The following is a 12,228-nucleotide window of genomic DNA, read 5'->3' on the forward strand; positions in this document are numbered from 1 at the left end:
TGGCTTTAACAGCAGAATGTATTTGTTTGTTAAAAGTGGAGCTGCTAGGGTGACAGTTTAGCTTAGTAGATGAGCAGGCATAGCTCTTGCTTGCACACGGGCATGTGACGGACTACAGACCTATTCTCCACTCTTGTAATTGGCATATGTAATGCACAGTGATGAGTCTACACAATGTTGCCTTGGGTTTAATAACTGAAGGGTCCACCCTAAAACTATTGTATTATATTGAAATCTGTGAATACTGATTATGAATGGTTCTTAATCCTAATTAGGACGCTTATTTTGTATGTAGGTCTTTGCATTACAATATAAAGCACCTTGAGGTGACTGATAAAACTGAATTGAATTAAAGGCAAAATTGTAATGTGTACGCAACTGAACTGAGATTTGCAAATGTGAAAAGGGGTAACTACATTTGCATCAAACCCTAAAGGTTTGATGGTAAAAATCGCACCTGAAATAAAGCTTTTATTTTTAAAGACACAACCGGAAATTGGACACTACAGACTATTTTCAACAGCCTTTACCTTGACATTATTTGATGGAGAACAGGAGGAGGAGGAGGAGGAGGAGAGGAAAGGCAGAAGAAGAGAGACGGAGAAAAGAAGGGAGAGGGCTGGGGTTGGTGCTAAAGAGGATTAGAGCTTTCCGCCATCTGTGGCCACAGACTGATAATAAGCCCAGTTACATTACCAGCCTGCTCTTTTCTTAGCCCTGAAACAGCCCCATAAATGAAGACTGTGTGGTTTAATATCAGACAGTCGCTATTAAACCTACGAACAAACAAGCACTGAGTAATTACGTGTGATATTTACAGGTAACACTGAATTCTCTTCACACGTTCAATCAGCAGCTTTACGTCCCTACGTCATCGCGTCAGTCTCCAATGGCAACCGAGCTCCGCTTTGTGTTTATCAGGATGGATTCCCTAACAGAGAATGAAATAGCTCAGATAGCGAGGCTACAGGTAGGCGGCCACTGAATTAACACCCAGACATTTAATTTAAGCGATATAAAGACGAAGTTGTGTCCCAGCATTTTTAAAAAAAATGGCGCTAAAATCTATAATTTGACCTAAATCTTAAAGTAAGCGACTGGTTAGAGAGTTAGCTTGAAGTCATGCACGCACATTATTTTATTATTGGTCATTGGTTTAATTTTCTGAGCCTGAAGTTATTAGTTTACGTACAGCAAACTAGGGTAGAGTGGACTTTACAGCCAGCTAGCCCTACATGCGCTTTTTTAAAAATTTCATGTTGACTTTTTAAAAATTGTTTTATTATTATTACATTGTTTAAAAATGTTTAGTATCTAGTTTAGTTTTAGTTAATGTAATAACCTTGGAGCAGAACTGCAAAAATAAAGACATAACCACACCATTTATGAATAAATAACTAAAATAACTTGTAAAAATGGTTCTACGTGTTGCTCAACATTTCTCACTTTTGTGTCTGTGTGATTGTGTTTGTCAGAGAGATGCTGGTGTGCAGAGGCTCAGCCGTTACTTCTCGTGGCCCGAGTTCAGTGACGAGCGACGATGCTTCCATCAAGAGTTTGTGTATGACGTGGTCGTGTTCGCTGCAGACTGTGGCTTCTCCTGGCCGAACGTTATCCGGGCAGCTGTGATCGCCAGAGACATCTTTCCACGGCTGGACGGTTAGAGTCAAACAGCAGTGTACTATAAAGTGGCCTGTTAGAGGACACACTGCTTAACCGAGAGGTCGTGGCCCTTTACATGGCCAGCAGAGAATTACTATCAGATGTAAAGCTCTCATTGCTCATAAACCAATACAGACACCCTAGCATACCACACTGAGTGATTCATTGACTCTGAGTCATTCCCTGACTCTGAGTCATTCCCTGTGTGCCCTATTAAAACATTACTCATGCAGTGTTAGTAATGCAGGCCCACCTGTTCACAGTGTGCAGGATCATGTGCTGCTGGGGTTTGGTTTAGTAAACCTCGTTTAAAACTTCTGGACTGTTTTCTATCCATCAGATCCTGATGTACTCAACTTGCTGTCACTACTGAGAGAGGTGCTGTGTGAGGGATTACCGAACCTCACCCCCGTCCATCGACATGACTTCACCAGGTATCTCACAGACACCTGCATCACACGGCGGAAGCTTTTCCAGGCGGTGGTCGATGGAGCTGCTAACGTGTCTGTCACTCAGCTACACTTGGAGGTGCAACTGCCACCCACACCCCCTCCCTTAGCACAGGTAAGGAGGCCTCTTTAAGTGGCGGCTAGCGAACGTGCACTGCATAATTATCATGCAGATTCAGGGCTGCTATCTGATGGTACTGGAATCCATTTAATATGTTCCAATTTGTTTCAAACTTAGAAATTGACTCCTTTTTACTGCAGGGCGTCGATCTGCAAGAGTGGGAAAGTCAGCAGCATGAAGCAAGTCTCACTTCAACCTTGGAGCAGAAGGAAAATGAGCTGAGGTGTTTGAGACAGGGGTCACGGGTCACTGTGGAGGACATAACTCTTCCAGAGGATAAGCATCTGGATAAACAGGTTCATGTTCCCTAACCCTAATATCTAATCATGCAGTGTGCTACGAGAATATGTGGTTTTTGTGTTTTAAATGTTTTTCTCCTAGACAAAAAATATTTTTTTCTAAACCAGCCCTTTTTTAAATACTCTCCAAAACATTATTATGGTTACGCCATCTGAGGTACTTCCCTTAGTGAAATTATTTGGACTGACTGACTGTCACTGTTTTTGGCTCCCCAAGTAGGGCATTGTGGAGTTGGTTCGTGCAGCAGTGAGGGCTACCGAGAGCCAGATAGTGGCAAGCCTAGTCCAAGAGGTCGATCTGCTCAGTGAGATCCTGCAGCTGAAACTGCAGCAGGAGGCTCTGGCCACTGGGAGGCACAACAATACTTCTCCTACCAATACAGAGACAAATGCAAAGGTACAAACTGCCAAAACTAAAACAGGAGGGACGGCGTCTGGAAAAGCAGAGGGCAGGAAGTCAATAAATAAACCTGTTCAGAAGTAAGAATGTTGAACCATTTAGTAACAGTCACAGTTTCGGCTAACTGTGTTACTTTTGGATGCTCAAGCTTGTATTATTATTATTATTATTATTATTATTATCATTATTATTTTATTGCACATCTTATATTTATAATTTGAAGATTTCTGTATTTGAAATGTATCCCTTAACACTTGTTATGTCATATTTGATACATGAGTTTTTGTGAGTTTTTAAACTTCTACATGATCGGTGTAATCCCACTCTCCTCGAAAAAACTGAATAAATTGCACATTTTTTAGCAACAAATTGCAAAAAAGAAACCTGGATGTAATGAATACACATTAAACAAATTAAAACTCATATGTGCAAATATATGAGCCCATATATATGTGGAGTTTTTTTGTTCTTCCCATGTACTGTGGCTTCCTCCCACAGTCTAGAGATGTGCAATTAGTGGGTTTATTTGGTGATTTTAATTTGCCAATAGGTGGAAATGTGAGTGTGAATAATTGTCTGTCTCTAAGCAGAAGAGAATGGATGGATATGCAAATTAATATTTCATTGTAGAAATGACCAGAAGGTTCAATAAAGACCTTCTGGTTATAAAGTTTCAAAGAAATTACAATTTTCTACTAATTATCTCATGATTTAGGCTTTAAAGGGTAAAAAGCAAGTTTCACAGCCACAGCAACATGGTTACCATGAACTGTATATAAAAAATGGACATAGCCAATGTGACGCCACTGGTTGGCTTCTAGACTCCACATTTTGAAGCCAGGGATAGCTTTTTGGCTGCTGCAAGGTTGCTTTTCTCCAGACAGACATGACCATAACTGGGTGGAATGCTAAGATGTCAGCTAGCATTAGCAAGCTTAGTTAGCAACACAGACACCTAATGCTAACACCTAAAAAGACTTTTAACTTGGTAACTTTTACTCTCAATTTCTAGTTGTTGTTTTAAGAGTTACATTTGGTTATTTTTCCTTTTATGTTGTGATGCTCATTTTTTCTGAATGTGATTTTTTTTTATAATTTAAAATCTGCTGAACTTAGCTTACCTTCAGTGAATGGTATTAGTGGAGGTGAGGCCTAGAACAAAGCTTTCAAGAAAGCTAAAATTCACCCTCTGTAGCTGTAATGGCTCATCAGCATTGGGTCAGTTTTCAGTACTGTGTAGTTACAAAGAAAATTCAGAAAAACTTGTTTTAAAAAAAAAAGGATTTATTAAAAAACAGCAATAATTCTGAAATAATAGCTTTATAAAAAACAAACATTAACAGAACATCCAGTCCTTTCTTTTTACACCTCCACACAGAAGAGCCCTGCTTATCTAATGCTGACGTGTTAATCCATTCAGTCCACCTCAAAACATATAAATAAATAAATAAAATGCCCAAAACACACCAGTGCAAAGATCAAGCAGCATCTATAAGCTAATTTCCTTTGCTGCACATAATTTAAGGCCTCAAGCACTGCTAGGTTTCCTTTTCTGTTTACCCATCTTGTGCAGTCCCTGCAGCAGTACTGTGTAGGGTCACTATTTCCACAGTTATCTGCACCACTGTTTCAGGACACAGTTCACACTAGTAAACAGTGGGAGTGAAGCTCTTACTAAAAGCCAGGTCGTTTTCAAGTGTGGCAGACGTGCCCCTTAAGGCACACCGCAACAGACTGGTAGCACACTTAGAGACAGCACATACATACTGTGTACACTCAGAAAGAGACCATAACTCTTAAAAGTTCAGCATCTTGCTTTGGCGAAAACATCCAGCGCTCTCTAGCAGCAAACTAATCACAAATCCTGGACGGATTCACAGAGAGGAAAAGAAAGGCATCAGGTTGATGGTTCAGTAGGAAAACCTTTTGTTTTGCTTCTTAACAAACATATTGTGGAAATCTCAATTTAAGTCATCCTTTTTAGACTTTCTGCCTATCATCTTCAAAGTCTTTGTTGGGTCTGTGGCCTGTTCTCTGTACACTGCTAGAAAGATCCAAGGTCATCTGGGAGGGGAGTTTGAAAAAAGAAATCATCCTCACAAGAGTTTCTGCAGGGAAGAGTCACAAGTACCCATGACATGTTGAACTTCTCTTTTGAGATAACATGACATTCAAAATGGATCAGACACTAGTAAAACGTGCACCTATGGATCCTCCTGTGAGGAAATATCAGATCATTTGTTGATTTCATTCATAATTCTTTACAGCCAATTGCAGGAAATCCCACATAATATTACTTATTACCGGTGCTAACAATGCGCTCCCTTCTAACTGAAGCAATGATCAGGGCACCCATCCTGTCGAGGGTTGAATTTGTGGCTATCAGTAACTTATCAAGGGCTAAAAGATGTGGGAGCATGCTAAAGTGCCAGGGATTTCTCCCAAACGAAACATCAACCCACATACGAAGAGCAGGCCCTAGATGATTAAAAAAGAAAAAAAAAATGTTTTAAGATTTTGCTACTTAAGACTGTCACATTCAGTTTTCAAATAAAGCTACAAAAATGCTGCAAATGTTTCAGAAGGCGCTCGCTAGCTTGTTTCCCAGAGTAATGTGAGTCAGCATGGTCTGCACCAGCTCCGGCAGGTTGTACTCGTGCCTCCAGCCCCAGTCCTGTCTCGCTGCGCTGTCCTCCAGTGCTTTTGGCCAGCCGTCGGCTGAAAAGATGTAGCAGAGAAGAAGATTATAGTAGCCAGTGAACACTCTGAAAGGATAAAACTATGACACTGGTATCCCAGCAGTCTCACCGATTGCCTGCCTGACAGGATCCACATTATAGGTAACCTTGAAGTCAGACAGGACTTTCTGGATCTCTCGGGTGAGGTCCTGTGGCGTGAAGCTCATGGCGTTGATGTTGTAGGTGCGGCTGATGAGCGCGTCTTCTGGAGCCTCCAGGAATTCCATAGTGGCCTTGATACAGTCATCTGGGTAGGAGAGGTGGACGGAGGAAGAGATGAGCGAAACGGGAGTGCTTCAGTGCCGCCAAAACAAAACGCATCAAAGTTTGCTTTACCGATGTACATCATAGGCAGCCGTGTGTCGCTGCGCAGGTTGCACTCAAACTGACCGCTCTTCACAGCTGCATGAAAGATCTGGACAGCGTAGTCTAGAAAACAGTGAAAAGAGACCATCAGAATCAGACTGCATCAAAGACATGGAGCAAAAAAAACAAACATTTCCAAATGGTGCGCCATCTTCCTTACATTGTCATTTAGCCTGCACCTTTAGTATTTCCAGAGACATTATACAAGATAAGTGGTGGAGGTGATGATGGTGATATTATCACCATCAAAATTATTGTTGAGCCTCTATACCCGTTCATTTAAAAAGGAAGTGAACCACAACTTTAACCATATTGCAAATGTGATTGTTGAGGGCCAACACTTATTCCTGAAAGGTCTTTGGGTATATGTATCTCAGGTCTACTCACCTGTGGTTCCTCCTCCAGGCTGGGAGTCAGCCGAGATGATGCCTGGATACCTGAGACAGCGGAAATCCAGCCCATACCTTTGGTGGTAGTACTGATAATGGGAGGAAAAGACTCAAAAACACCAGAAATAAGATGAATAGAGGTCAGAATGAGGACTGGAGCTACAACAGCTGTAAGTGCGGAGAAGAAATACGGGTATGCGTTTTCAAAGTCTCTACAGAGTGTCTCACCTCACCCATCAGCTCCGCATGGACCTTGGATACACCGTAAATAGTGCGTGGCCTCTGCACACACAGATCAGGAGTGGGGTCTTTAGGGGAGGATGGACCCAAGGCACTGATTGTGCTGGGGACAAACACACGCAGACCATGTTCGGTGGCTATATCTAATATGTTATGGAAACCTAGAGAGAAAGAGAGGCTGTGCATAAGTCTGCTATGTTAATGCTATGGTACACGCGTTACAGAGGTGTCTACCTGTGATGTTGACCTCTTTAGCCAGGGCCACGTTGTGCTCCCCCACAGCGGACAGCACAGCTGAGTAGTGAACCAGCCAGCTGATGTTATTGTTGACCACAATCTGCCTGAGGTTCTTATAGTCCAGAATGTCAGAGAAGATGAATGGACCTGTGCAGGACACACAACAGACTGTGTGTGTCGACCCACTCATCTTTGGAAAGTGGAGTGCAGTTTTATGGACATGTGGTTTGCATTTGCACTGAGCAAGAATGGAGCTCCTAAAGAGAAAGACCGCATGGCCTTTGTAGGGTTTTTACTAACTTGTAGAATATGTGGAGAAGGTAAAAACAATGCACACACCGTTTTTGTAGACATGGTTGGGGGGTTTCCGGATGTCAGACAGGATCACATTGAATTTTCCAAATCTCCTCCTGAAAAAGAAACATTAGAGCGGCCAGTTTTGGTAACTCTACTAAAAAAGCTGGTCTGCGGTACAAATGACATGATCGCATGACGTCTTTAAGCTTTCTTTCATTATATATCATTTTAACAGTTGTTTCAACAGCTCACACATTACACCCCATATAGGTTTGGCTCACAGGTATCACCTTTTGGAAGTTTTTCTAATTTTTCTTTTAAATAAAATTGCTGGATTTAGGACTGGTATCACCACAGTTCACCACAGCAGTTTAAAAGAGGTCTGCAACGATTCATTGAGTAATTTGAATAACTCAACTATAAAAAAAACTATTTCCTTGCTTTGATGCTTTGTCTAATGCGTGACCCTGTGGTGCTCACCCACATTTGTGATCAAAAATAGACCTGCAATAGGAGAGCGCGTGTGAATTAAAAGTATGACAACATTAAGCTCACACAGCCTCCAGTGTTTCAACAAAAAGACTGATAACACAACAGCAGCAGTAAAGATGATGGTTTAATGTCATAGTTTAATGTTGAGCCGGGGTCTGTCTAAACGCGGAGTCATTACTGAGACGGTGTGCTCAGGTGGAGCGAAAGAAAAAAAAAATTTAGCGTCCAAAACAGCAGCTCTGTTCCCGTAAATCACCATTATAACCTTTACTGGGAAAAAGCTAGCGGGAGTCCTTCGTCATACAACCTGATGCATCCATCGCTGTTTGTTTTACACATCAAAAAAATCTACAGTATAGCTACAGAAGTTAGGTGACCCCTTACAAGCAAGCACTTGGCAAAAGTAGGAAGGAAAAACTTTTAACTTTTAACAGGAAGAATCCTCCAGCAGAACCAGGCTCAGGGAGGGGAAGCCATCTGCCACGACCAAGCTTCAACCACCTGGCATACCCAGGCGGTCTCCCAGACAAATACTGACCAAGCACAACCCTGTTTAGTTTCTGGGATCAGATTGGAGCAGGAATGTACAAAATGGTGTGGCCACAACTAATACAGTGACTGGTATGTTTATATTGACAGATTTTTTACTGGTATCAGTCTGAAAACCCAGTATCACTATCACGTATACGCAAAGAAAACTACTCTACATATGGAAATAGCTAAACAACGGAAATCAGAGGTTATTTAAGCTTCTTACCTTAATGACTTAGCAAGCCCCACCCCCAGCTGTCCAAGTCCTCCTACAAGGATAAATTAGAGAAAAAGAAGCAAATTACCAAGCAGTTTAAGCACTTTTAAGAACTGTCGTGGAATTTTTGTAAATAAAGTCTGCAACACAGAAAGAGCTGTGGTCACACTATTTATTACTACGCGCAGGAGAATGGAAACATACATCAAAACATCACAGGTTCATAGTAATGAGCTTATGACATCGTCAAACTGTGTGTATCTTTCAGTTACAACAGTCTTTTGTCCACCCTGGGCTGTTGCTGAACAGAGAAGACTCCCACTATCTTTTCCCAGGCCAGCACCTGGCGCTGGCCCTGACCTTCATCCTTCTGAGCCAAACACTTAGCAGATAACATAGTGAAACATTGTAAGGCCTAGCTAAGCAGTTTTTTTTATTTCACGAGGTCATACTGACACATACACATACTTCATCTAAGCATGCAAAGGTTACACAAAAATCAGACAGTGAAGTTCTAACCACCTATATCTAAATGTGAGGGTTAACTAGAATTTTCCCATTACAGAGCTTAAGTAACACAAGAGGTATGAGACAAAAACTAACCAGTAATGAGGACTTTGGGTTTGTCACCATCAGTGCAGGATGAAGCATGTGTTCTGACGCCATGTGCTGCAGAGGTCGTCTGCACAACGCAGCGTGGGGGCCTGTTCCCAGCATGCTTCAATGCAGCTCTCAGCAACTGAACCACCGGCATCATAACACCTCCTATTAACAAAAGCACATATTAACATAAAACACTGAGTGCATCCACAGCCTTAGTATATCCAAGTGGGGTTACATTATTATTACTGTGGACACACATATTATCAGGCTTAACACCATCATCCTGTGATAATGTTAGCTTAGTTAAACTGACCTTAAATCAGCTCATCTGAAAAACCATCCAACACTTAGCTCGACAAAGCTACTTCCTCAGAGCCATCTAATGGCTCAGTCACATGAGTAAAAATGGGACAGCAGGCTCCTTAAATAAAAAAAAAAGTAAAAATTGGTGATGCCTCGTAATTGTAATGATTTTTTTTCACATCTGTTTTGAACTTGTAGTCACTAAATGGTTGGCCAGAATTTGAGGGTGTTTCCCACTTGACCATTTTTGATGGCAAGCTTGCACAAGTTAGCTGACAAGAGGCGACTTTCCTGCAAATAGTTAAACTACAGGTCTCAGAGACATAAATACCTGAATGACCTCTAGTATCAGAATGATGCTGAAAAAGTAGACCATCAATCATACCTTACTGCTTCTTCTGCATCTAGGCTGGACAACTGTAATTCAATATTATCAGGACGTCCTAAAAACGCCTTGAAAAGCCTTCAGCTGATCCAAAATGCAAGAGTACTGACAGGGAAATTGAAAATCCTTCTCCTCACATTCAGCGTCTTGACTAATAAGGTCCTATTTTATCCTGAAGACCTCATAGAACCATATCACCCCAATAGAGAACTTCACTCTCAGGCTGCTGGATTACTTGTGGTTCCTAAAGTTTCTAAAAGTAAAATGGGAGGCAGTGCCTTTAGCTTCCAGGGCCCTCTTCTGTGGAACTGGCTCCCAGTTTGGATTTGGGAGAAAGACATCCTCTCTACTTATAAGATTAGACCTAAAACTCCTTTTTATAATGTATATAGTTGGGGTGACCCAAATCCTTCCTTATTTAGACTGCAATAGGAATAGGGCTGCTAAGGGTGTGTTTCCCATGATGCACTGATTGTTTCCTCTTCACTCACCTCTTTTCACTCTCTGCATGTTTATAACAACACTCTGCATTCAATCATTAGTTATTATTTAACATCGGCTCTCTTCCACAGCGAGTATTTTGCCACGTCTCCCTCCGATCACCCCCAAACGCTTGCAGCAAATGGCTACACCGCCATCCTGGAGGTTTCTTTTCTTCCTGTTTAAAGACAGTTTTTCTTTCCCACTGTCGCTGAGTACTTGCTTATACAGGTTTATATGATTGTTGGTGTTTTTTCTATTATTGTAGGGTCTTTACCTTACAATATAAAGCACCTTGAAGTGAGTGCTGTTTTGATTTTGCACTTTATAATTAAAACTGAACTGAATTGAGGACAGTTGCAGTCTGACTTGAACTGACTGCAACCACTGGAAAGTGGCAAATTACTGCTGTCTAATTTCTAAATGTAGACATTTTGTGGCATGTTATGCTTTTCTACCTGCTCTACTTTAAGAAAGATGAGTTTATAAGGGGCATTTTGTGCATATATCAACTTGAAACTGTCAAAATAAACCTAACATGTGAAAGCCTTGCCCGACCCCCAACACCCATCTCAGATTAGCTTCTTAACTTCTCCTGCTGACTTGGTCTAAATATAGACCTCTTTATCTATATTCCAGACCACCATTAAGCTTATGGGGGAGCAAAGGTTAATGTGGACAAACCCTTTCAGAGCAATGGAGTCTAGCAGCCTTGCAGTAAATACTTTGTGTGTTAAACTAGTTAAATAAACGTATTTATTTATTCGAGGTAAAACAACTAGTAACGGCACAACTGAATCAGTGCTTTTCAAAAAAACGAGAAAAACAAGTTTAAAGACATTTTTTTCTTTTGTTAGTACAACTGGACACAATAAAAGTGCATAAAGGGAAATTTCGTATCAATTCCCAAAGCTGCCCAATTATTTCGGTCTTATCTGGGGTATAAGTTATATACTTTGTTTAACGGATGTGTTTCTTTAAATCAAGATAGTGTCCCCTCAAGCAGGATCCTAACCACCGAGGATAACTAGCTTTACCTAGATACTGGTTACATATGTTGAGATTCAGACCATCTTATTCAGTTAACTTAAAAAGTGAAACGTGCAGTAAAAATAACGTAATGTAATGCGAGCTTTTACAGATGACATGAAATGTAGCCAACTGAAGCTCCTGTGCAGGGAGCATAGAAAACAAGCTAAACTCATGTTCTCCTTACTTTAATGCGACCTGGAGAAGCAGGTTCAGAAAACGACTCCGAAGCCCTCCGCTGTTTGCGATCAAAACATGGAACTAGTCGCGCGTATACACGGCAAAGCTTATTCTGCTCTGTGATTGGCTTACAGCACGGGAGGCTCGCGACAGAACCAGTCTTAGGAAAATCTAAACTTCCGGCTGTAACTTTCAAAATAAAATCTCATAAGCCTGCTGGCGATACTAATACTACTACTACTACTAATAATAATACATATATCTCGTGGTTGGCCTGGGAAGGGGCGTTCCCCCTGGCGAGCTGGAGGAGGTGGCCGGGGAGAAGAAGAAGGTTGAAGAAGATGGATTGATGAACAACAACAACAACAATGATACCTCAAGAACACCCTAACATTATATAAAATGGCTGAAACTAATATGGAAAGCAACAGCAAATAAACTAAAATAAAAACATTTAGAAACCTAAGCAGAAAACAGCAAGACAGGCTTATGTTGGAATTGCCAGAAAGTTTTTGTGCTAATATTACTGACAAATTTGAATAATACATTTCATTTATTGATTTAATCAATTTCATATACAATACTGTGCAAAAAACCTGAGCCACTACTTATTATATTGCTTCCAAAGACTCAGACTTACTAGTATTTTTTTTAAGTGGTCTTGAGGAACAGTTCTCCAGGTTCTCTGAAGGTCAAAGCCAGTGTCTAAGGTTTTCTTTGGACACCTTTTTTTTGTTTGTTAAGCCGCCTAACACTGATCTATCATCAGGTATAGAAAAGGTGCCTAACTCAAGGGATTAACGAGTGTGG

General features: G+C 41.1%; 2 protein-coding genes across 3 annotated transcripts; one reads left to right on the forward strand and one right to left on the reverse strand.

Annotated features, from left to right (window-relative positions):
* Positions 1 to 523: 523 nt before the first annotated feature.
* cunh8orf74 (chromosome unknown C8orf74 homolog) lies at positions 524 to 3,303 on the forward strand. Of its 2 annotated transcripts, none has more exons than XM_040051776.1 (5): positions 524 to 970; positions 1,476 to 1,659; positions 2,003 to 2,226; positions 2,373 to 2,528; positions 2,752 to 3,303. In XM_040051776.1, exons 1-5 carry the CDS (start codon positions 890 to 892, stop codon positions 3,013 to 3,015), a joined length of 909 nt encoding a protein of 302 aa, XP_039907710.1. In that variant the 5' UTR covers positions 524 to 889; the 3' UTR covers positions 3,016 to 3,303. The 2 variants fall into 2 exon arrangements, with proteins under 2 accessions (XP_039907710.1, XP_039907711.1); XM_040051777.1 differs by having other exon boundaries at positions 528 to 970; positions 2,749 to 2,867.
* Positions 3,304 to 4,204: 901 nt separating this feature from the next.
* On the reverse strand, positions 4,205 to 12,019 carry LOC120746325 (L-threonine 3-dehydrogenase, mitochondrial-like). Its single transcript, XM_040051774.1, has 10 exons — positions 11,426 to 12,019; positions 9,042 to 9,203; positions 8,448 to 8,490; positions 7,241 to 7,311; positions 6,899 to 7,048; positions 6,653 to 6,825; positions 6,423 to 6,513; positions 6,006 to 6,098; positions 5,740 to 5,916; positions 4,205 to 5,649 (listed from the first exon to the last, which is right to left on the reverse strand). Exons 2-10 carry the CDS (start codon positions 9,193 to 9,195, stop codon positions 5,510 to 5,512), a joined length of 1,092 nt encoding a protein of 363 aa, XP_039907708.1. The 5' UTR covers positions 9,196 to 9,203; positions 11,426 to 12,019; the 3' UTR covers positions 4,205 to 5,509.
* Between the last annotated feature and the right edge of the window lie 209 nt (positions 12,020 to 12,228).

The sequence above is a fragment of the Simochromis diagramma genome, unplaced genomic scaffold (assembly GCF_900408965.1).
Source record: "Simochromis diagramma unplaced genomic scaffold, fSimDia1.1 OVJJ01000107.1, whole genome shotgun sequence".
NCBI classification, from domain to species: Eukaryota; Metazoa; Chordata; class Actinopteri; order Cichliformes; family Cichlidae; genus Simochromis; species Simochromis diagramma.

Coding starts and splice junctions, on each gene's coding strand:
- cunh8orf74 (XM_040051776.1), top strand. CDS start 890: ATGGCAACCGAGCTCCGCTTTGTGTTTATCAGGATGGATTCCCTAACA. Junction 971..1,475: donor CTCAGATAGCGAGGCTACAG/GTAGGCGGCCAC, acceptor TGTGTTTGTCAG/AGAGATGCTGGTGTGCAGAG. Junction 2,227..2,372: donor CACCCCCTCCCTTAGCACAG/GTAAGGAGGCCT, acceptor TTTTTACTGCAG/GGCGTCGATCTGCAAGAGTG.
- LOC120746325 (XM_040051774.1), bottom strand. CDS start 9,195: ATGATGCCGGTGGTTCAGTTGCTGAGAGCTGCATTGAAGCATGCTGGG. Junction 8,491..9,041: donor ACCCAAAGTCCTCATTACTG/GTTAGTTTTTGT, acceptor TTATCCTTGTAG/GAGGACTTGGACAGCTGGGG. Junction 5,917..6,005: donor GCTGCCTATGATGTACATCG/GTAAAGCAAACT, acceptor TCTCCTACCCAG/ATGACTGTATCAAGGCCACT.